The sequence below is a fragment of the Hemiscyllium ocellatum genome, chromosome 36 (assembly GCF_020745735.1).
Source record: "Hemiscyllium ocellatum isolate sHemOce1 chromosome 36, sHemOce1.pat.X.cur, whole genome shotgun sequence".
NCBI classification, from domain to species: domain Eukaryota; kingdom Metazoa; phylum Chordata; class Chondrichthyes; order Orectolobiformes; family Hemiscylliidae; genus Hemiscyllium; species Hemiscyllium ocellatum.
In genome coordinates, this window is record NC_083436.1 from 47,025,549 (window position 1) to 47,050,881 (window position 25,333).

Genomic DNA, 25,333 nt, shown 5'->3' on the forward strand with positions numbered 1-25,333 from the left:
ATGTTAACATAATTTCCCTGTGAGAAACATCACAGGTTTCATTTTAGAAAAGAAGAAACACAACCAAGTAATCACAGGCTAGTCATCCAGATTAAGTGAGATCAATAGGATGGTTTGTTATTTTGCCAAATCAGTTTAGGTCAAATTCCCAGATAAAATGAAAATGTTTATTGCTGAGAGAATATTTTGTTTGTACCTTACCAGCCCAAATGATGTACAGTCTTGTTATTATGGTAACAGACTTCATTAACTAGTGTAACTGCTAATTGTCAAATCATCAACACCTGCCCCTCCGACTTCATGCTGGAGGGAAGATTTGGAGCAGTTGAAGATGCCTTAGACTTGCATTAAGGAACACTTGTAGAGATGATTAACCACCAAACAAACACAACCAACTTCATTTTTGCTAGGTATAATTCCAAACAGTGGAGCATTTTCCTTCAATTTCTAATGACTTGAACTTCACTTGGACTCCTGACACCACATTCTGTCAAATGCTATCTTGATGTTGAGGGCACTTATTCATTTCCAGAATTCAGCTCTTATGTCTGTCTGGACCAAGATTGTAAAAAGGGAAGGCTATAATGAGCTCAGTGGTTCTGGTGAAGCTTCTGTAGGTTAGATTAGATTCCCTACAAAGTGGAAACAGGTCCTTTGGCCCAACCAGTCCACACCAACCCTCCAAAGAGTAACCCACCCAGACCCATTTCCCTCTGACGAATGCACCTAACACTATGGGCAATTTAACATGGTCAATGCATCTGACCTGCACATCTTTGGACTGTGGGAGGAAACCAGAGAACCCGGAAGAAACCCACGCAGACATGAGGAGAATGTGCAAACTTCACACAGACAATCGCCCGAGGCTGGAATCAAACCTGGGACCCTGGTGCTGCGAGGCAGCACTGTACCACCGTACCGCCCTGTAAGCAGATTTTTGAAAAGTGCTTGTTGGCGCTGTTAGCAATATTCTCAACTTCCGCGTTTGCACTAACAGCAGTGCTCAAGTAGAATGATTACAGCCCAGAAGGAAGCCATTCAATCCTTTCTGTTTTCACTAGTTCTCTGGAAGAACAATGCACCTAGACCCATAGCCCTGACCTTCCCTGTCATCCTGGATATTTTTACCCTTCACTAAGTTTTCTAATTTCTTTTTGAAGACAATCGATCTCCATCGCTTTCAGACAATGCATTTTGAATTGTACCTAATGCTATGTAAAATCATTTCGTATCATGCCCTTTTGGTCATTCACCATAAATCTCTGCCTCTTGTTTTCAATGCTTCTGGAGATAAGGCATTATTATTTTATGAGCAATTCTATCCAGACACTCACGATTCATTGTCAAATCTACTCACTATTCACTTCTCTAAGCAACGCACTCCCAGGCTTCTCCAATCAATCCATAAAACGCAAGCCTGATCCTGGGAACTATCGCTGTGAATCCTTTTTCCAAACTCCCTACAGTTATTATATTATTCCTGAAACATAGTGCCCTGAATTTGACAATACTCCAGTTGAGGCTGAACCAGTGTTTTATTAAAGATCCAACATAATTTTCTTACTTTTGTACACTCCACCTTTAAATCTAAAGCTCCATTAACCTTAGTAAGTGGTTGCTCAACCTGACCTTTGTTAGTTCATGATTAATACGTATACATCCACAGGCTCTTCTGTACCTGCAACATTTTTGCAACGGGCTCATTTATTTTACACTCTGTCTCCCAGTTCCTGCCAAAATTTATCATTTCATAAGAACGCTAAAAACTGAGTACACCATGTGGCACTTCGAGTCTGCTCCATCATTCACTAAGATCATGACTAGTGTTTTTGTGGCCTTAGCTCCATTTAGCTGCCCACTCACCATAACCCTTAATTCCTTTACTGTTCAAAAAATTATCCATCTTAACTTTAAAAACATTTACTGAGGAAGCCTCAACCACTTCACTGGGCAGGGAATTCCATAGATTCACAACTCTCTGGGTGAAGAAGTTCCTTCTCAATTCAGTCCTAAATCTGCTCCCCCTCATTTTGAGGCTATGCCCTCCTGTCCTAGTTTCACCTGCCAGTGGAAACATCCACTCTACTCCTATCTTGTCTAGTCCCTTTCTAATTTAAAATATTTCTATAAGATCCTCCATATTCTTCTCAATTCCAATGAGTACAATCCTAGTCGACTCAGTCTCTCATCATAAGGCAACTCCCTCAACTCCAGAATCAACCTCGTGAACCTCCTCTGCACCCATTCTAGTGTCAGTAGAAAATTCCTTTTCTCATCTCTTAAAGGACCAATGTTTACTTTGGCCACTCTTCTTTGTTTTATATATTTATAGAAACTTTTGCTATTTATCTTTATATTCTGAGCTAGTTTGTTTTCTCATAATCCATCTTACTTTTTTGTATAGCTCCTTTTGTGGCTTTCTGTTGATCTTTTAAGCTTTCCCAATCATCTAGTTTCCTGCTGATCTTGGCCACTTTGTATGCCTTCTCTTTCAATGTGAAAGCCTCCCTTATCTCCTCAACTAAGGAGACCAAAACTGCACACAGTATTCCAGATGTGGCCTTACCAGCACCCTATACAGCTGCAACATAACCTCCCTGCTTTTAAACTCAATCCCTTTAGCAATGATGGACAAAATTCCATTTACCTTCTGCTATTGCACCTGCAGACCAACCTTCCATGATTCATGCACAAGGGCACCTCGAACCTGCTGCACAACAGAATGCTGCAATTTCTTACCGTTCAAGTAATCCTCCTTTTTACTGTTATTCTTACCAAAATGGATGATTTCATATTTATTAACATTGTACTCCATCTGCCAGACGGTTGCCCACTCACTTAAACTATCTATGTCCCTTTGCAAAGTTTCACAATCCCCTGCACACTTTGCTCTATCACTTATCTTAGTGTCATCCACAAACTTTGACATCCTATACGTGGTCCCCAACTCCAAATCATCTATTTAAATTGTGAATAATTGCAGTCCCAACACTGATCCCTGAGGCACACCACTAGTCACTGATTGCCAAACCAGAATACCACTCATTTATCCCGCTCTTTGCTTCCTGTCGGTTAAACAATCCTCTATCCATGCTAATACATTACCCGTAACACCTTGCATCTTCATCTTGTGTGGCACCTTTTCAAATGCCTTTTGAAAACCTAGATACACTACATCGTGCTCATAATATTTTCGTAGAATTCCAAAAGATTAGTTAAGCATGACTTGCTCTTCATGAATCCATGCTGCATCTGTCCAATGAGACAATTTCTATCTAGATGCCTTGCTATTTCTTCCTTGATAATAGAGTCAAGCATCTTCCCCACAGCAGAGGTTAATTTAACTAGTCTATAATTCCTCATCTTTTGCCCACCTCCCTTTTTAAACAGTGCTGTCACATTTTCTGTTTTCCAATCGGCTGGAACTCCCTTAGAGTCCAGTGAATTTTGGAAAATTGCCACAAGTGCATTTGCTATTTTTCCGGCCATCTCTTTTAGCATCCTGGGATGCATTCTATCAGGACCAGGAGACTCGTCTATCCTTAGCTCCATCACCTTGCCCAACAATATCTTTTTCATGATAACGATTATTTCCAGGTCCTTATCTACCTTCGCTTCTTTGTCAATTACCGGCATGTTATTCATGTCCTCCACTGTGAAGACTGACACAAAATAGAAACTTTTGCTATTTGTCTTTATATTCAGAGCTAGTTTTTTTTCTCATAATCCATCTTACTTTTGTGTATAGCTCTTTTTGTGGCTTTCTGTTGACCTTTTAAGCTTTCCCAATCTTCCTAGTTTCCTGCTGATCTTGGCTACTTTGTATGCCTACTCTTTCAATGTGATGGCCTCCCTTATTTCCTTAAACACCCATAGCAGTTTACCTCTTTTCCTACAGTTCTTCCTTTGTATTGGTATATATTTTTGCTGAGCACTTTGAAAAATTGCTTTGAAAGTCCTCCACCATTTGTAAACTGTCCCACCATAAAGTCATTGCTTCCAGTCAACTTTAGGCAACTCTCCCTCATCCAAATGTAGTCTCCCTTGTTTAAGCACAGGGCCCTGGTATTGGATTTCATCTTCACACTTTCCATTTGTATTTTAAATTTAACCACAGTGTGATCGCTCCTTCCAAGAGGATCCCTAACTATGACATGATTAATTTTTCCTGTCTCATTACACAGGATCAGATCTAGGATAGCTTGCTCCCTTGTCGGTTCCTTTACATATTGTTCAAGAAAACTATCGTGAATACATTCAACCTCCCTGCTTTGAAGGTCTTCTACCAAGCTTCAGTCTATTCTGCCAGTCTACGTCTTCTCAAAGTCAAATGTGATCTTCCTCACAATTCACAACACATGTAAGTTTAGTGTCATTTGTGAAGTTAAAACATTTACATATACAAGTCTAAGATATTAATTCATGAAGAGAAAAGATTCTCATATCAACTCCTGGAAGGCCATACTATATACTTTCCTCCAGTCCAAGTGCTCAACTTCTCTCTGCTTCCAGACTCTCAGCCAAACTTTTATCCATTATGAGATTCCAGGTACCTGGATTTTATTGACTTGCCTGATAAGTGACATTTAATCAAACCAAAGTCTATTTCCACCACATCAATCACATTGTCTTCATTAACCTTTCCTAAATCAAAAAATATTTAGAAAATTGTTTAGTAGACGTCAAAGTAAATACCTCAGATTTCTGATGCAAAATGTATCTGGCAGCAGCACAAGCATCTCCAAAAACAGAAGTCACTTGATAAAGAAGTGAGAACTCTTTCTCCATCATACTGTTGGAATCCTGGCTGATTTTTTGTTAGTTTTTTTTTAAACAATCATTTTTGGTTTGGAGCTATTAACTAAGAGCTAAATGCAACCTTTGGACTGTGAGCAGCAGCTATTTTTAAAAAAATGAACAAATTGTTATCTATTTATGAGATCAGGCATGGAGGTTAATTGCAAGTAGATTCTTGTCTAAAGTACTGTGTAGAGGCTCCAATGCCAGAGATGCATTATGCTCAAGCAGTCCCACAAGAGAATGAAAACAAAAATGACAACTGCTGAATGTGAACAGGGGACTCATATGGAGGCTACCAATCTAACAAAGAGAAACCAAAATTTGAACTGGGTTTTGAACTGTTTAGGTCAGAAGGACTTTGGCTACTACAGTTACAGATTGAAGATTTGATTGCTCTCTGGTTTTCCTGACATTATCAATTTATTGCAAGTTCAGAGAATAGAAGGGTGGTTATAATAATTATACTAATAAATGAAAATTTCTCAGAGTACTGCAAGCTATCTGCATACATTGGAGTCTTCAGAAATCAAGCAAGATACAAAGGAGGCACGGTGGCACAGTGGTTAGCACTGCTGCCTCACAGTGCCAGAGACCCGGGTTCAATTCCCGACTCACAGGACTGACTGTGTGGAGTTTGCACATTCTCCCAGTCTGTGTGGGTTTCCTCCGGGTGCTCTGGTTTCCTCCCACAGTCCAAAAATGTGCAGGTTAGGTGAATTGGCCATGTAGGGGAATGAGTCTGGGTGGGTTGTTCTTCGGAGGGTTGGTGTGGACTTGTTGGGCCGAAGGGCCTGTTTCCACACTGTAAGTAATCTAATCTAATCCCATGAGTCTGTGACGTTACAGATCATGGAGCCAAGAAAATTGGCCAATTACATATCATTTACTTTTTATCCCCCTTTCGATTTTTCACTATCTGTTTGTTTGTCTTTGAGAGTGGAGGGATAGAATTAAAGATAATTTGGTTTAAATCATTGATATTAATTAGATCGCCTTGTGGTTTAATTGCTAAAGCTATGGTAATTCATGATAAATTGTTAAACCTTTAGTTTAAGTTATAAACCTGGTATCAGATAATCACAAAGTCTGGTTAAGAACCATTGGTGTCAATTTTGAGGGTTTTGACAGTTATAATTATTCTCTGTTGAGAGCACATATTCAATAGAGGAATGGGAACCCAAATTGTAGCCCCAGTGTACAGGAGGTTGAGAGTAGTGAGGTCAGAAATAGGGTCTCAAGTTCACAAGAGTTCACTGGCAAGTGGGAAGGTGGTTTGAAATGTTCCACTTCAACACCAGTAGCATCCGAAATAAGGTGGATAAACTTGCAGCATGGTTTGGTATCTGGGGCTTGATGTGTGGCCATTTCAGAGACGTGGATAGAGCAGGGACAGAAACAGTTGTTGCAAATTCCAGGGTTTAGATGTTTCAGTAAGAATGGGGAAAATGGTAAAAGAGGGGTAGGTGTGGCAGTGTTGGTCAAGGACGGTGTTGCGATGGCAGAAAGGATGTTTGAAGACTTGTCTGCTGAGATAGTATGGGCTGAGGTTAGAAACAGGAAAGGAGAGGTCATCCTGCTGGGAATTTTCAACAGGCCTCCAAATAGTTCCAGAGATGTAAATGTAAAGGCAAAGTTGATTCCGGATAGGAGTGAAAGTAACAGGGTAGTTGTTATGGGGACTTTAACTTTCTAAATACTAACTGAAAATACTGCAGTTCAAGTACTTTAGATGATTCGGTTTTTGTTCATTGTGTGCAAGGAGGTTTCCTGATACACCATGTTGACAAACCAACAAGGGGTGAGACCACACTGGATTTGGTACTGGGTAATGAATCAGGCAAGGTTATGTTTATTTTAGCAACAGAAAGGGATAGGTATATACTGCAGAGCAAGAGTTATAGCTGGGGGAAAAGCAATTATGATGTAATTAGGCAAGATTTAGGATGCATAGGATGAGGAAGAAAAATGCAGGGAATGGGCACAATTAAAATATGGAGCTTATTCAAGAAACAGCTATTAGTGTCCTTGATAAGTATGTACCTATTAGGCAGGGAGGAGTGGTCGAGCGAGGGAACCGTGGTTTACTAAAGAAGTTGAATCTCTTGTCAAGAGAAAGATGGAGACTTATGTAAGGATGAGATGTGAAGGCTCAGTTAGGGCACTTGAGTGTTAAAGTTAGCCAGGAAAATCCTAAAGAAAGAGCCAAGTACAACCAGGAAATAACATGAGAAGTTGTTGGCAGATTAAGATCAAGGAAAACCCTAAAGCTTTCTATAGGTATGTCAGGAATGAAAGAATGACTAGAGCAAGATTAGGGCCAATCAATGTCAGTTGTGGGAAGTTGTGCATGGAGTCTGAGAAGATAGGAGAAGCGCTAAATGAATATATTTAGTCAGTATTCACATTGGAAAAAGACAATGTTGATGAGGAGAATACTGAGATACAGGCTACCAGACTCAACGGGAATGAAGTTCAAAGGAGGAGGTGTTAGCAATTCTGGAAAGTGCAAATACAGATAAGTCCCCTGGGCTGGATGGTATTTAACCTAGGATTCTCTGGGAAGCCAAGGAGGAGAGGCATTGGATAGGCATTTGGAAGTTATTGGGCTAGTATAGGTTAGGTAGGATTCGGTCGGCGCAACATCGAGGGCCGAAGGGCCTGTACTGCGCTGTATCCTTCTATGTTCTATGAGATTGCAGTGCCTTTTGGCTTTGACCTTTATGCCATCATTATCTACAGGTATAGTGCCAGAAGACTGGAGGATACCCAATGTTGTTCCCTTGTTCAAGAAGGGGGGTAGAGACAACCTTGGTAATTATAGACCAGTGAGCCTTACTTCGGTTGTGGATAAAGTATTGGAAAAGGTTATAAGAGATAAATTTATTCCTTTTTAGATGATTATAAATTCTATTAGGGACAGTCAACAAGGTTTTGTGAAGGGTAGGTCATGCCTCACAAACCTTATTGAGTTCTTTGAGATGGTGACCAAACAGGTGGATGAGGGTAAAGTGGTTGATGTGATGTATATGGATTTCAGTAAGGCTTTGATAAGGTTCCTCATATTAAGCTATTGCTGAAAATACAGAGGCATGGGACTGAGGGTGATTTGGCAGTTTGGATCAGAAATTGGCTAGCTGAAAGAAGACAGAGGGTGGTCGTTGATGGGAAATGTTCATCCTGGAGTTCAGTTACTGATGGTGTACTGCAAGAATCTACTCTGGGGCCAGTGCTGTTTGTCATTCTTATAAATGACCTGGATGAGGGCGTAGAAGGATGGGTTAGTAAACTTGCAGATGACACGAAGGTTGGTGGAGTTGTGGATAGTGCCAAAGGATGTGCAGGTAACACAGTATCATGGATAACCTGCAGAAGTGGGCTGAGAGGTGGCAAAGTTTCATGCAGAAAAGTGTGAGGTGACTCACTTTGAAGGAGTAACAGGAATACAGAGTACTGGACTAACGGTAAGATTCTTGGTAGTGTGGATGAGCACAGAGATCTCGATGTCCATGCACATTGATCCCTGAAAGTTGCCACCCAGCTTGAGAGGGTTAAGAAGGCCTATGGTGTATTAGCTTTTATTAGTAGAGGGATCGAGTTTCGGAGCCATGAGGTCAACATGCAGTTGTACAAATCTCTGACGCAGCCGCATTTGGAGTATTGCATACTTTTCTGGTCGCCACATTATAGGAAGGATGTGGAAGCTTTGGAAATGGTTCAGAGGAGATTTACTAGGATGTTGCCTGGTATGGAGGGAAGGTTTTATGAGGAAAGGCTGAGGGACTCGAGGTTGTTTTCGTTAGAGAGAAGCAGGTTGAGTGGTGACTTCCTGATGAAGGGCTTATGCCCGAAACGTCAATTTTCCTGCTGTTCAGATGTTGCCTGACTGGCTGTACTTTTCCAGCACCACACTCTCGACTCTGATCTCCAGCACCTGCAGTCCTCTATTTCTCCTAAGAGATGACTTACGAGAGACGTACAAGGTCATCAGAGGGTTAGATAGGGTGGACAGTGAGAGCTCTTTTCCTCATATAGTGATGGCTAGCATGAGGGCACATAGCTTTAAATTGAGGGGGGATAGATATAGGACAGACGTCAGAGGTCATTTTTTTTCCCTCAGAGTGTAGTAGGTGCGTGGAACACACTGCCTGCAATAGTAATAGACTCACCAACTTTAAGGGCATTTAAATGGTCACTGGATAAATATATGGATGAAAATGAAGGATAGATGGGCTTCGGTTTGGTTTCACAGGTTAGCACAACAGCGAAGGCCAAAGGGCCTGTACTGCGTTGTAATTGCTATGTTCTACAGAGATAGGGAGGCTGATTTGATTTGATTGTCTGCCATAACAAAGCATTCGTGGTCATGGTCAGCATTAAGCTATCTCAGACCAGATGAAGCACAATAATGTGCAGAGTAAAGCTTCCTATATTCTTTGCAGCAACAAGAATAAGAGCTCATCTGGACCACTAAACATCTCTCCCTTTCTAATACCAAACATTCCTAATCGCATTAACACAAAACTAGTGAAATTGCACTGGTGCAGTAATATGCTCACTTAATTTATCTTGACAACAAATACTTCCACAGAATTTATCCAAGTTCCACATTAGAATCTATGCCTGATGCTTTCCAGGTATGAAGAGAAATACTTTTAAATTAAATTGCACCAATTTTTGTGAAATTAGGATCTGCCAAAAGGTGTTGTTTTTCAACTGCAAATTGAAAGCAAGAGAGGAGCGATAGACCTGTTAGAATAGGAAACCAACCCTCTTTTTGATATTTTTCAATCAGTTGATTTCAAATTTGCATAAACTCAATATATATTTGTAAGCAAGGTAAGCTAGTTTATTTAAATAGTGAGGATTTCATAAACTTAAAATAAAGTTGAATTTTTTTTTAAAACCACGTAATTACATATTGTGAATGAAGAGCTTGTGGGTACTTATTTTCAAAGTACACATTCCATTTAGTTGTCAATTTAGAGGCATTTAGGACCTTTATTCCATTTCAAAATTAAAACATCAGGTTGATACTGTTTGCAAAAGGAACAAACCTTGTACTTGAAGTCCTGAAATGATAAACATTTTTTTACTTTTCCATAAACCAGATTTTCAGTAAACATCTCAAATAATACCATTGTTGAGAAATAGTAACATCCACTTCTGTGCACAGTACTGAGAACTGATACACTCATAATATAGTTGTGGTGGAAAACACCCACAGTTTTGAAATCTTACATCATTGAATTGCACTTTGAAACCTTACATAATTGAATAACCACTTTGAGAAAGTGTCTCTGGAGAACTGAACAATAAATGTTGGAGAAATATTCAGTAGCAAAGGCACAGAAATGCAAGCTTGAGCAGAGACACACCCTGAGACCCTGATCAAATAGCAGAATGGGCACTAAGCAGGGATCTTCCATTAATGGCAAGGGATAGTTTTATCAGGCAGCTCCAAAGTTGGCAAAACATCAATAATGGTTGGAAAAAGCAGCCGAGTGCATTATATACAGAGATGATGATGAGTTATGCTAAGACCATAATTGCAATACCAATGATATGTGCACCATAACTAGTAATCTCACAGTCAGGCCATTCTGGATCTGTTGTGGCAGATATAACACCAACAATGAAGGGAATACTACTATCCAGAAAAATTTAACAATGCCCAGTTACAGTCACCTCCTATTCACTGCCAAAGTGATGAATGCAGTAACTAACAGCACTGGAGGAAACCAACTTGCCAATAAACTGCTTGACAACACTCATCTCCAACCCCAATGAAATGTCCTTAACTGTCACAGTCTTCAAGACTCAGGATTTTGGCTGCAAAGAATAATAGCAATCTTCCATATAAACAAAAAATATGGAAATGTCAAGTACACTAAGCAACATGTGTATTGAAAGATACAGATTCAATGCTTCAAGTTGGTGGCTAATGCTACTTTCCATATTCGGGCTTCCAGTAAGTCAGCTAATAGCCTCAACTGAAGATTCTCAACTGTAGTTTTCAGGACCCTCAATTTGAGACCATATCTTTCATAGTTACCCCAACCATATTCCTCCACCTTCCAGAACTATATTACGGGTTCCTTTGGTCCTCATCTTGTACTCCAGATCCTCCACATTCTTATCCTTCGATATTTCTCCTACATAATGTCATCAGCCCAACAGTGACTTATTGAAGCAAACAATTTGAGGGATGAATTATGAAATCAATCTCAATTAAAACACTGATGGTTTAAGAGGAACCAGTTCTTTTTATTCAATCATGGGATGTAGGCTACACCGACTGGTGAAGCACTTAGTGCCCATTGTCAAGAACCATGCAGAAGATGATGGTTAGTTGCCTCTGTGAACTGCTGCATTCCATGTAGATTAGGTACACCCCAAGTAAAGTTACAGATGCTCTTCCAATGTTTTGCCTCAGTGGAATGATGGAATGATGATATAGTTCCAAGACAGGCTGCTATGTAGCTTGGAGAAGAACTTGTTCCCATGTATCTACTGCCCTTAGACTTCTGGGCTGACAAGAGTGAAGGCTTGCAAGCTACTGCTAAAGAAGCCTTGGTGAGATACTGCAGTGCATCTTATATATGGTACACTTATGCTGCCAGTGCATTGATGGAGGAGGGAGTCAAAGTTGAAGGTAGTAGTTGGGGTTCCAATGAAGAAAGCTGCTTTATCCATGACAATATGGAGCTTCTTGTATGTTGTTGGAGCTTTAACCAACCAGACAAGTGGATGACTTGCATTGTGTAAAGAAACGACCTTTGACATCTCCCCCAAAACCTTCCTCCAATTAGCTTAAAATTATGCCCCCTCCTGATAGACATTTCTGCCATGGGAAAAGGTCTCTGGCTATCCACTCTATCTTTGCTTCTCAACATCTTGTACACTTCTATCAAGTCATCTCTCATCCTTCTTTGCTCCAATGAAAAAAGTCCTAGCACCCTCAACCTTTATTCATAAGACATACCCTCCAGTCCAGCCAGCATCCTGGTAAATCTCCTTTGTACCCTTTCTAAAGCTTCTACATCTTTCGTATAATGAGGCGACCAGAACTGATCGCAATATTCCAAGTGTGGTCTAACTAGGACTTTGTAGAGGTGCAGCATAACCTTATGGCTCCTAAACTCAATCCCCCTGCTAATGAAAGCCAGCACACCACACCATATGCTTTCTTAACCTGGGTGGCAACTTTAAAGGATCTATGGACATGAATCCCAATGTCCCTCTGTTCCTCCACCCTGTCAAGAATCCTGCCTTTAAGCCTGTATTCTACATTCACATTCAACCTTCCAAAGTGAATGACTTCACCTTTTTCCAAGTTGAACTCCAACTGCACTTATCAGTCCAGTTCTGCATCCCGTCAATGTCTCGTTTCAACCTTCAAGAGCCCTCCTCAGTATCCACAACTCCACCAACTTTGTGTCATCAGCAAACTTACTGACCCATCCTCGCAATTTCTCATCCAAGTAATTTATGAAAATCACAAAGAGCAGAGGTCCCAGAACCGATCACTGCGGAACATCTCTGGTCACCGAGTTCCAGGCTGAATACTTCCCATCTACCGCCACTCTCTGTCTTCTATGGGCCAGCCAATTCTGTACCTAGACAGACAGGGTTTCTCTGTATCCCATGCCTCCTTACTTTCTGAATGAGCCTACCATGGGGAACCTTATCAAATGCTTTGCCAAAGCCCATGTACACCATATCCACTGCTCTACCTCCATCAAGTGTTTTGTCACATCCTCAAAGAATTCAATAAGGTTCGTGAGGCATGACCTGTCCCTCACAAGTCACGCTGACTAGCTCTAATCAAACTATGGTTTTCCAAGTAATCATAAATCTTGTCTCTCAGAATCCTCTCCAATATTTTGCACACCACTGATGTAAGACTGAATGTAATTCCCAGGATTATCCCTATTCCCTTTCTTGAACAAGGGAATAACATTTGCCACCCTCCAATCATCTGGCACTACTCCAGTGGAAAGTGAGGATGCAAAGATCATCGCCAAAGGCGCAACAATCTCTTCCCTTACTTCCTGTAACTTTGGGTATATACCATCTGGCCCAGGGTATTTATCTATCCGTATGTTTTTAAAATTTTCAGCACATCATCCTGTTCTAGCATATCAGTCTGTTTCACACTGTCCTCAGAAACGTCAAGGTCCCTCTCAGTAGTGAAAACTGAAGCAAAGTATTCATTGAGGACCTCCCCTACTTCCTCCAACTCCAGGCACAATTCTCTCCAATATCCCTGATGAGCCCTACCCTCGCTCTGGCCATCCTCTTGCTCCTCACTTAAGTGTAGAATACCTGAAGTTTTCCTTAATTCTATCCGCTAAAGCTTTATCATGCCCCTGTCTAGCTTTCCCTAAGTCCATTCTTCAGTTCCTTCCTCGCTATCTTGTACACTCTAAAGCCCTGTCTGATCCTTACCTCCTCAACCTTAAGTGTCCTTCTTTCTCTTGACTAGATGTTCCACATCCTTGTCACCCAAGGTTCTTTTAATCTCCCATCCCTTCCTTGCCTCAGTGGGATAAACTTGTCCGGCACTATCAGCAGGTACTTCCTAAACAACCCCAACATTTCTGTTGTGCATTTCCCTGAGAACATCTGTTACAAATCTAGACACCCAGCTCCTGTCTAATAGCATTGTAATAATTTTGTCTTCAATTTTAGGGAAAATAAAATCTGAACTTTGAGATATTATGAAAAGAAAAAATCTAGCCATTTTGATCACTTTTATACTTGGTTTAATGTTTTAAATGATATGAACAGCTTGTGATTCAAGCTCCAAAACACCTTCTTTAATCTGCACCTTGGGATTTCTTCACTCATTCTTAAATAATAGTTTTCTTATTCTTCCTGGCAAAGTGAACAACTTCAAATTTCCCCACTTACTCAATTTGCCGGATTCTTGCCCATTTACTCAACCTAAATCTGTTAACATCCCCTTATACCTTTTTCACAAGAATACTTTCCTACCTATCTTTGTCTTACCTGTAAATTTATTAGCTGTGCTTTTACTCCCCTCGTTTAAGCCATTGATATAAATTGCAAAACGTTGAACCCCAGCTCAGTTTCCTGCTACTCCACTCACCACATTCTGCTTAGTAGAAAAAGACCCATTTATGCACACTCTGTTTTCAGGTCAGGCAACCAATCTTCTGTTCATACTGAAGTATTACCATAAACATCATGTTCTTTGTACAATAACCTTTTTATGCGGCTCCTGGCAAATGCCTTCTAGAAATCCAAGCACTGTATATCTACAATATAGTGCTCCTTCAAACAACTCCAATTAATCAGTTAAACATGTTGCACCTTTCACAAAACCATAGTGACTCGTCCCCATTGCCTTAGACTTTGATAAGTGCACAGCTTTGACCTCCTTCATGATCAATTCTAACATTTTCCCCTCAACATATCTAACTGGTCTAGAACTTCCCAGATTTCTGCCTTCCTCTCTCCCTGAATAGTGTTATGTTTGCAAATTTCCAGCCCAGAATTTGGCAAACTTTAGAAAATGACAAAGGTATCCACTACCTCGGTATCTACCTCTTTTAAGACCCATGGTCATACATTAGCTGTTTTGTGATAAACTGGGACTTTTTTGGAGAATCAAAGAAATTTTGGAAGATATACCCAGCTTAGTGAGCAAACTTTCATCCACATATATCCAACACTTTTCTCATCTCTGCAGTTTCTCCTTTTAAGATTGGAGAAACTGCCAATCTTTGTAGAAGGGGAAACAGGGCATCTGAAACCTGAGTAGATAAAACGAGCAATATGGTGTTTCCATAAACAAACAAAAGAAAGCACAAAAGCAGAGTGAATGAAATGTGGAAAATTTAATATCAAAGAAAAAGAAAAGATCTGGTTGAGAGAATCTGAAAACAAAGGAAGTCATGGGTGAACAGGACATACTGCAGGTTACAATAGAGCAGCCGAGGTTTGAGAGAGCTCACCTTGTACAAATATATGAACAAGGAACAAGAATAGGCTGCTTGACCCTTAGAGCCTGGTTCACCATCCAAATAAGATCTTGGTTGATCCAATTTTGGCCTCAACTCTACCATTCCTGCATTTCCCCAATAATCTATCACCCCTTAGATTTTTGATTGCCAATCTACCCTCTGCCTTAAAAATATTTGAAATTATTTCATTCACTGTTTTTGAGGAAGAGCATTCCAAAAACTCCCAAACCTCTGAAATTTAAAGAATGTTTCCTTATCTCTTGTTTTAAATGGGTGCTCCCTCATATTTTTAAACTATGACCCCCTAGTTCTTGATGTTCTGACAAGAGGAAACATGCTTTCGATTTCCACCTGGTTAAGTCCACTCATGATCTTACATGTTTTAATTAAGACACCTCTGACTCTTCTAAACTCACAAGGATACAGGCCTAGCCTATCAAGCCTTTCCCATGAGGCAATCTGCTCATTTCAGGTGTGTGGGATTGTGTGAGGGAATAGGAAGCTGGTCATTAGTGCTTTGGAATAGTCAAGATCCCAAGTTTCAGTTGCACATCAACTTAGGCAGCAAGGGGCACAGTCAGTTGTACAGAACTGGAATTTCATTGGCCTTAGAGGTATGTTGTTGGAAATTGAAGGTCAAACAGAGTATAAACAGTTTACATTCATCTCAAGCAGTGACCAAAACTGAAATTGTATCAGTGATTAGGGAACCAGATCTAGTGAAAGTGAAGTGGAGAAGCACCAAAGAAAGTAGCTTTCGTCTTTCTAACATTTAATTGGAGGATATTTCACCTCATTCATGACTGAATGTAGAATAAACCATGTGACAACACAGGCAATGGAGTGGGTGACAGACGTCATGATGAAGTTCTGGGTATTTAGTGTACGTGATATCGGATATCACGTTTTCAGATCATGTTAGAGGCATACCATGCAAACAATTATTCTTCTTTTTTAGCCTTCTCAAGCAATCCTTCAAAACTGAGGATGACTTTCTTCCACTTCAGAGTTGTGGATTCTGAGGTGACTCTACAGTCCACTGCTGGATCCACACACTTTGCTATAAGTGGGTAGGTGCAGTGGGTAGGCAGGACAGTGGGATGCTCAGCTTTGTGCACGCTCCTTGTGCTCTTTGCCTCCATCTGGTTGTCGCAAGTGTTATTGATGATTGGCACTGTGCAGGCTCTTCTCCTGTTTGGGTGGTATTGAGCAACAGACTCCCACAAACCTACAGGGATGTTTCTCATAGAGGCTTTGTGAAACTCCCTAAAGCACGTTCTCTGTTCTCCTAGTAACTGCTTGATGGTTGAGGCATCTGTCATCAAACACTTTATTCCTCAGATAGCCAAAAGCTACACTGGCACTCTGAAGGTAATGTTGGATTTCCTCGTTGATATATGCTACCATTGAGAGGAGGATCCAAAGGGGTGAGAATTGATCCACATTAGGGGACATTTTGGGCAGCAGGAGTAGACAGGCGGAGAGAATCTTTGTTTTCTTTCTAAAATCATACAGTACAGAGGAGGTCCTTCAGCCCCATCAAGTCTATACCACCAAAGCTACACTAGTCCCACTTTCCAGCACATGGCCCATAACCGAGTGTCAAATGTTCATCAAAATACATTTTAAGAAATTGTGAGGTTACCTGCTTCAACTACCTCTGGGCAGTGTATTCCAGACCCCTATCACACTTGGGGCGAAAATCTTTTTCTGCAAATCCCCTTAAAATCTCTTGCTTTTCACTGTAAAATTATGCCCCCTTGTTATTGACTCTTCAACTCAGGGGGAACAGCTGCTTTCTATCCAGCCGATCCATGCTCATCAAATTATACACCTTTATCAAGTCACCCTTCAACCTTCACTGCTCCAAAGCAAACAATCTGAGCCTGTCCAGCCTCCTTCTTAGTTAAACTATTCCACCCCAGGCAACATTCTGGTGAATCGTCTCTGCAGCCTCTTCAGTGCCATCATATCCTTCCTATAATCTGTGCACAGTATTCCAGCTGAGGTCTAAACAAAATTTTTTGCAGCTCCAACATAACCTCTCCGCTCTCATAATGTCTGCCTCAATTGAGAAAGGTAGGTATTTTGTATACTTCACGACTGTATTAACCTGCCCTGCTACTTCAGTGATCTATGGACAAGCACCCTAAAGATCCCTCTTGTCTTCTGAGCTTTCTGGTGTCCTGCTAGTATTCCCTTTTCTTGTCAGTTCTTCCAAAGTGTATTACCTCATACTTATCAGGGTTAAATTCCATTTGCCACTGATCCAATGGAAGATTGATCTGTCTGTATATATCCACCAAGACCTCCTTCCTGCCAAACACCCAGCCAAATGTCTGTGTCATCTGCATTTAGGTATCATCCCCTGCCACATTCTCATCTATATCATTTATACATACCACAAACAATGAAGGTCTCAGCACTGATTCCTGTGGTGTCTGGTCACACAAACAGCCTTCTATCACCACCCTTTTGTCTCCTGGCTCTCTACCAATTTTGGACCTAATTTTCCAAATTAACTTGGATCCCATATTATTTTATTTTCTTTATCAGTTTCCCATGTGGAACCTTATTAAATGCTTTGGTGAAATCCATATAAACTACATCAACTACATTCAGCCTACATTCAGTCCAAATTCTCAGATGCCTCTTGGGAGTGTGTGAATGATTATTTGAGGCTTGGCCTCAGTGTGTCTATACACCAGCATCATCAGCTTACTGCAGCACATTGACTAAAATTGGGGCAATCCAGGTCTTGGACTGCAGACAAGTTATTAGTTTCTCACTCACTGTGTTGAAAAGCTCCACTTCACCCAGTTTCCATGAAACCTGCTGATGTGTTATGATGCGCAAGATGGAGAAGAGCATTGATACAAAGTCACCACCTTGTTTGACCCCAGTTTGCACAGGCATTGGGTGTGGTGGATCCATTCGTAAGGAACAAGGCTTGCTAAGTGCGTGTCTCACATGCAAATAATAAATGGATAGGAGACAGTGAGGTCTGCAGATGCTGGAGATCAGAGTTGAGAGTGTGTTGCTGGAAAAGCACAGCAGGTCAAGTAGTATCCAAGGAGCAAGAGAATTGACGTTTCGGGCCACAGCCCTTCATCGGGAATGAAGCATCATTCCTGATGAAAAGCTCCGGCCCGAAACGTGACACAATAAATGGACAGGGACGGGATCAGAGATACTGACATATGCATGGGAAAGATGCTGCAGCAGGCAATTGTCCAGCTTCAACCGGATAGATGAGAATTAAATCAGGTGGGTGCAACTTCACAAATATCAGTCAGCATGGCATCAGAAAGGGGAGTTGGTTAGTTTGGTGGGAATAGGGTAAAATAAAAGTAAAGAATGGGTCTTGTGAACAAGATAAGCTCGGAAACAAGGGGAAACAGGAAGTTTCACAGATGTGTGGCAAGGCAACAAGTAAAATGAACTTCTTTGAATTGCACACAGCACTGTAACACAATGGCGTGTTTATATTGGAGAAAGTGAGGTCTGCAGATGCTGGAGGTCAGAGTCGAGAGTGTGGTGCTGGAAAAACACAGCAGGAATCCTGATGAAGGGCTTATGCCCGAAACGCCGATTCTCCTGCCTCTCGGATGCTGCCTGACCTGCTATGCTTTTCCAGCACCACACTCTCAGCATGTTTATATTGTCATGTTTACATACAAATTACATATGATGGTGAAAAGATTATTGAAAGCTACCTGTTCATCATTCCTGTGATAATCATGTTCTTCTTCTGGCTTATCCTCAGTTTTCTGTTTATTTGAGTCATCTTCTGGCTTTGTTTCGCCTGATGAAAATAAAGCAAATCAACAGGATTAACTTAGCAAATTATCCACAGGGAAAAGCAGAAGAGTCTTAATCTACACAGGTCTGCAGCAACTGTTCAGTATAAACAAAACTCAACAACATAGCAATGTTATGTTGATCATAAATAAGCTTTTTGCCAAGCTGCAATTCCTTTGAGTGGACTAATCAATTTGAAGGTAAAACATATCCAATTGCTCAAACTAGCATTCCAGATGCCAGATTTTCTTAATTTGGTCCTATAATGCTCTAAACCATTATTTTCCTTTCTGTAGAGACAGCTGATCTGATTGTGTTTTTCTATTCATTCATAGGATGCAGTCAAGACCAAAATCTATCTTATCCGTAACTGTTCTTGAGAAATGGATGGGGAGCATCTTAATTTGTTGTAATCATTGTGATAAAACACATCTTCAGTGCTCCAAGGGAGGGGAAACTAGAAGTTTAACCTAGTGATGAAGCATTGATCTATCTATCTGTAAGTTAGATCTGTGTGCAACTTGAGGGAAAGTAGCAGGTTGAGATGTTCCCATGTGCCTACTGCCCTTGTTGGTGATAGAGGTTACACGTTTGGGAGGTTCTGTCAAAGTAGTCTTGAACTGTTGCTGTAGTCCATCTTGACCACCTCTTACTGCATATTTGAACGTGAGATGATTTTCAACAAAGGAACATCTACCCACAACTCCAAGTTACAATGAGTAGTACTGTACACATGCAACCGAACTCAAAGTGAGCATATTTTTAAAACGTTATTTAAACAAAATAAAATGAAACTGCAATTCCACCTGACAATTATAGGTGCAGGAACTGCTAGCCTGACTGAAATGGCACAGAATGTCCTCAGGATCTACCCTTTTGCTTCTATAACAGTAGGAGGATCAATCATCAGTGAGCAATACCAGAAAGACAGACTTGTATTTTCATAGAAAAAAAATTATGGCCTCAGAATATACCAAACTACATTACAGTCAATGCAGGGTTTGCTGTAATATTAGAAATGTGGCAGCCAATATATACACAAGGTCCCAAAATCACCAGTGTGATAACGATCAAATAACCTATGACTTTGATTCAGTAAAAATATATTGGCCAGGGCATCATGGATAATTCCCTTGTTCTCATTCAAAATGTTGTGATGCATTAATATCACAGTCAATAGACAGTATCTCCACCAGTATTGCATTCTCTCAATGACTTACTGGAGGGTCAGCCTTTGCTTTTGTGCTAAGGCTAAGTACTTTAGTGTATAACACCACAAGCGTTTTTAGGGTGTGTCTTATTTGTAGCTTTGCCTTTATACTTTAAAGTTCTCAAATGCCATTATGAAGACTAACAGCCTTCAGAATTGATATAGTAACCGCTCTTGCATCAAAGGTCTACATTTAATTCCAACCTTGCCTATAAGTTAGAGGCTAAGTTAGACTAAATAAGAGACATAAACTAACCACATGGACACCCACTGTCTGTGGCAAGGTTGACATGACATAACGGGTTACAAAATGAAACAGAACAAAATAGCAAACAAAAACACATTCTTCTCTGATGCCATCAATGTATTTTACATCTGGTTTGAACAGAAGGTCAGTGCAATGGTGTCATCTGCCCCCAAGCCTAGGATGAACTTCAGTCACCACTGCAGACATCAGATTGGCCCAGGTGCAGCTCCCGTGCACTCAGACCCAGTGTGGATCAACTGGCGGGAGTATTTGAGGACAGCTTTAATCTCTCCTTGCTATAATCTGAAGTCCCTACCTGCTTCAGGACGACCACCATCATCCTGGTACCAAAGAATACACATGCAACGTGTCTTAATGACTACGACCCGGTGGCTCTGACCTTCATAAATATGAAGTGCTTTGAGAGGTTAGTCATTGCTCAGAGCAACTCTAGCTTCCCAGCCTGCCTCTCAATGGCAGATGGTCTTTATGCAAGTCCCCTTCCTTTCCTTAATTCCTCAATCAAAGATATTCCATAAATAAGAGTTTAAGTTACAAGAGAGAGCATAGACAAAATTAAGCTGAAAAGCAGAGTAGCACCAAGTAAGCAAAACTTTCCCAGTGCTGAGTAAGAAAATGTCATTTGGCAGAAATGGCGCAACAGAAAAGTGACTAACCATCATGGAGGGGGTCGAATTGTTGTTTAGCTGTGCACGTCTCACCTTTGACCTCGCCAGGCATTTCAAGGCCAAGTTTCTGATAAAAGTCTTTTTGCTTTTTTAACTCCGCTGTAAATAACAAATTATTAGTATATAAACAAACTTGATTATTAAAATACTATGACTGCTATTTTCCTGTATAATGCAAGAATTTCTTTTGATACATTACATACATAGTATATATAATGCTAAGTTAATTTGCAGTAAAAACTGTTTCATGACAAAAAATTAAAGAGAAACTAAATATTTTTGCAACTTGTCATGAAAAACTGAAGAACATTTAAAACTGCAAAAGACCTCCAAACAGTCAGGTGAACTGAATAAAATATACCCATAAGACTTATAGCTATCTCATTATCCTGTCACTTGCATCATGCAGGGTTTGCAAGGAGTATTTGTGAAGAATGAGCATCCTATTAGATACTGGAACAACAGGCAGGAGATTAAAGAACCATAAGTATACTTCCTGATTCTTTCGATATTCATAATAAATTGCTAGAGTTACATTCTTTCAGATCATAAGGGCTTAATTTCAGGTTGATGTTCATTTTTCTGGAATTTTACGTCCAATTTTTATACTAAGTCATAAGCTGAATGTAAAATGGAGGCTGACCTGACTAAAGAAAGTTCTTTGCTCCAGTAATCCAAAACTAACGTCATAGCCTCAGCATTATCTGAGGTGAAATGATCAAAATCAGAAATAAACAACACCAGGTTATAGTCCAATAGGTTTATTTGAACAAAGAACAAAGAAGAACAAAGACAATGTACAGCCCAGGAACAGGCCCTATGGCTCTCCAAGCCTGTACCGATCCAAATCCACTGGCTAAACCTGTCGGTCAATTGCTAACGATCTGTATCACTCTGCTCCCTACTTACTCATGCATCTGTCCAGATGCACCTTAAATAAATCTACTATGTCTGCCTCTGCTGGCAATGCATTCCAGGCACCTAACACCCTCTGTGTAAAGTACTGTCCGTGTGTATCCCCCTTAAACTTTTCTCCTCTCACCTTGAACGCGTGACCTCTCGTTATTGAATCCTTCACCCGGGGAAAAAGCTTATCTTTATCCATCCTGTCTATACCCATTATGATTTTGTAGACCTCAATCAAGTCCCCCCCTCCCCCCATCTCCTTTTTTCTAATGAAAACAATCCTAACATACTCAACCTCTCTTCATAGCTAGCACCTTCCATACCAGGCAATATCCTCACAAACCTTCCCTGCACCCTCTCCAAAGCGTCCACACCCTTTTGGTAATGTGGCAACTAGAACTGTACAAAGTATTCTAAATGTGGCTGAACCAAAGTCTTGTATAACTTTAACATGACCTGCCAGCTCTTCTACTCAATACCCCGTCTGATGAAGGCAAACATACCACATGTTTTCTTGACCACTCTATCCACCTGTGCAGCCACCTTCAGGGTACAATGGACCTGAACTCCCAGATCTCTCTGCTCATCGACTTTTCCCAAGGCTCTTCCATTCATTGTATAATTCACACGAGAATTAGACTTCCCAAAATGCATCATCTCACTTTTGCCTGGAGTGAACTCCATCTGCCACTTCTCTACCCAACGCTCCAGTCTATCTATATTCTTCTGTATTCTTTGACAGTCCCCTCTGCTTTCTGCTGCTCTTCGTGGCATCTGCAAACTTACTGATCAGACCACCAATGTCCTCTGCCAGATCATTTATGTATATCACAAACAATAGTGGGCCCAACACTGGCCCCTGTGGAACAACACTGGTCACTTTTCTCCAGTTCGAGAAACTCTCTTCGATTACTACTCTCTGTCTCCTGTTGCTCAACCAGTTCTTTATCCACCTAGCTACAACACCCTGCACACCATGTGACTTCACTTTCTCCATTAGTTTACAATGGGGAACCTTATCAAATGTGTTACTGAAGTCCATGTATATGACATCGACAGCCCTTCCTTCATCTATCAACTCGGTCACTTCCTCAAAGAACACTATTGCACGATCTCTCCTGCACAAAACCATGTTGCCCATTACTGGCAATGGGCCAATTCTTTTCCAAACATAAAGAGGTTCTATTCATCAGTACCTTCTCCAGCAACTTTCGTCAGGCTCATTAGTCTGTAGTTACCTGGAATATCCCAACTATCCTTCCTGTAGAGGGGGACAACATGAATAATTCTCCAGCACTCTGGCACTTCATCTTAAGAATGCTACAAAGATTTCTGTCATGGCCCCAGCTCTCGCCTCCCTCAGCAACATGGGATAGATCCCATCCAATTCCGGGGATTTGTCCACCTTAATATCCTTTAGCCAACCTAACACATCTTCCCTCCATATGTCTACGTGATCAAACTTCTACCTCTCATCTCAACATTCATCATGTCCCGTTCCTCAGTGAACAATGATGCAGAGTAATCATTGAGAATCTCACCCATTTTCTCAGATTTGACACACAACTTTCCTTCCTTATCCTTTAGTGGACCAACTCTTTCTCTAGTTACCCTCTTGCTTCTTGTATATGAATAAAAGGAATTCTCCTAAATTTAGTTCGCTAAAGTTATTTCATGATACCTTTTAGCCCACTTGATTCGTTTAAGATTGGTTCTACTCTCTCGATATTCCTCCAAGGCCCATTCTGTTCTTTGCTGCCTGGACCTTATGTACGCTTCCCTGTTTCTCTTGGCTAGTTGCATGATTTCTCCTGCCACGGTTCACGATTCTTGCCTTTCCTACCCCTTGTTTTTGAAGGGATATGCCGATTCTGCACTATCTTCAACGTATTTTTGAAAGCCTCCCATGAATCAAAAATTGACTTCTCTTCAAATAGCTGCCCCAATCCACATTTCCCAGCTCCTGCCAAATTTTGATATAATTGGCCTTGGCCCAGTTTAGTACTCATCCCTTAGGACTACTCCAATCTTTGTCTGTGAGTAATCTAAAACTTACATAATTGTGGTCACGGTTCCCAAAGAAATCCCCCACTGCAACTTCCACCATCTGACCTGGTTCATTCTGCACCATCCAGACCTCTGACACAAAGTGTATCCCAGTCAATGTTGGGAAATTAAAATCTCCCATCACCACCACCCTGTTGCCTCTACATCTTTCCATAATCTGTTTATCTATTTGTTCTTCTATCTCACACTCACTGTTGGGAGACTTGTAGTACAGCCCCAACAATGTAACTGCAGTGTCGAAGCTGAGAAATTGGGAGAGATTCTCAATGATTTTCCACTGGAAAAGCCCAGCAGACCTAGCAGCATCTATGAAGAAGGGTCACCAGACCTGAAACATTAATTCTGATTTTTCTTCACAGATGCCGCCAGACCTGCTGAGACCCCCAGCAACTCCTGCCTCTGCTCCTGATCTACAGCATCTGCAATTCTTTCCATTTTTATTTGACCTGAATAACATGATAGATATAGAGTTGGCATGCTGAGGGCCTAACCAAAGTAATAAGCAATCCATTTTTTAAAAAAAATTCCACCAGAGAGAGTAGATATATCAAATCTGCTGCCTGAGAGGGTGGTGGAGGTTTGTACTCCTGCGACACTAAAGAAGCAGTTGGATGTTTAATTAAAATGCTGATTCACAATGGGCTGTAAATGAAGTACATGTAAAATGGGCTTAGTGTTGTTTGGTTTTCGTTGGTCAGCACAGACATGGTGGGCTGAAGGGTCTGTTCTTTGCTGTTTGACTCTGTGACTAAACTTCAGACTTTCTCTGAATGTAGCTTCTTCCAGCATCTCTAACCTACTTTGGACACAATGGGTTAATAAGGGCCACCTGTACATACCAAGGGTTCCTCTGAGGTAGAGTCAGCATTCTTATTCTCTTCTAAATGCAAAAACCTGCAATGTACATATGCTGTTGTCCAATTCTGTACTGTCAATTTAACTCACTGGATGTTATCAGCATCTTCCTCTCATTCAGGATAGGAAATTAAAATAGAATCAAAAGTTAATGTTGGCAAAATTATTAGTATGTGACTTTAAGAGACAAGATCGAAGTGCCTCATGTTGAATACTACCCAGGACAAACCTTTAAGTGAAGCACTACAATTGTTTCAATGAATCTCATGAGTCAATTTTCACAATGTTAACTCAAGCTAGCTTGCCAATAGTAATGGTGTACACATGTGTGTGCGCAGCTATGTATGGGAGAGGGTTGACACTTTATTTGCATACTTTTCCTTTTATTGCACAGCTTTAGTTTGAAATCACCTCTGTGACTGATTCATACAAAAACTCACAAACTATTAACTGTTCACATTTTTACCTAGAAGTTGAGTCAAATTTGAAAATTTAAATGTTGGTTACCATAACAAGTGAGTTCATAGTTCTAAATGTTTGAGGTTATCTCGGGATTATATAATTGTCTGTGTGTATGTATTACATACATGTGTGTTCACAATAAATTAAAATAGAAATTATATCGAAAGGTTAAATTGATAGAAAATAATTTGTAATTATCACTATTTTCACAGTAACATCCAGAAATGTATTCTTTGTAATTTGTGACTATTTTTACAACACATATTCAGGCATTGCCTTAACATTTCAGTGTGTGTGTGAGAGAGCG

The 25,333-nt window shown here is 40.6% G+C and overlaps 1 protein-coding gene across 1 annotated transcript in view; it reads right to left on the reverse strand.

The window, feature by feature from the left end:
* Positions 1–25,333, reverse strand: part of LOC132833373 (polycomb group RING finger protein 3) — a 181,614-nt gene that overhangs the window by 36,469 nt on the left and 119,812 nt on the right. The window contains exons 6-7 of the mRNA XM_060851596.1: positions 20,725–20,835; positions 18,506–18,594 (exon numbers count right to left, since the gene is read on the reverse strand). Of these exons, the coding sequence (XP_060707579.1) occupies positions 18,506–18,594; positions 20,725–20,835 (200 nt within the window). The remainder of the gene's footprint in view (positions 1–18,505; positions 18,595–20,724; positions 20,836–25,333) is intronic.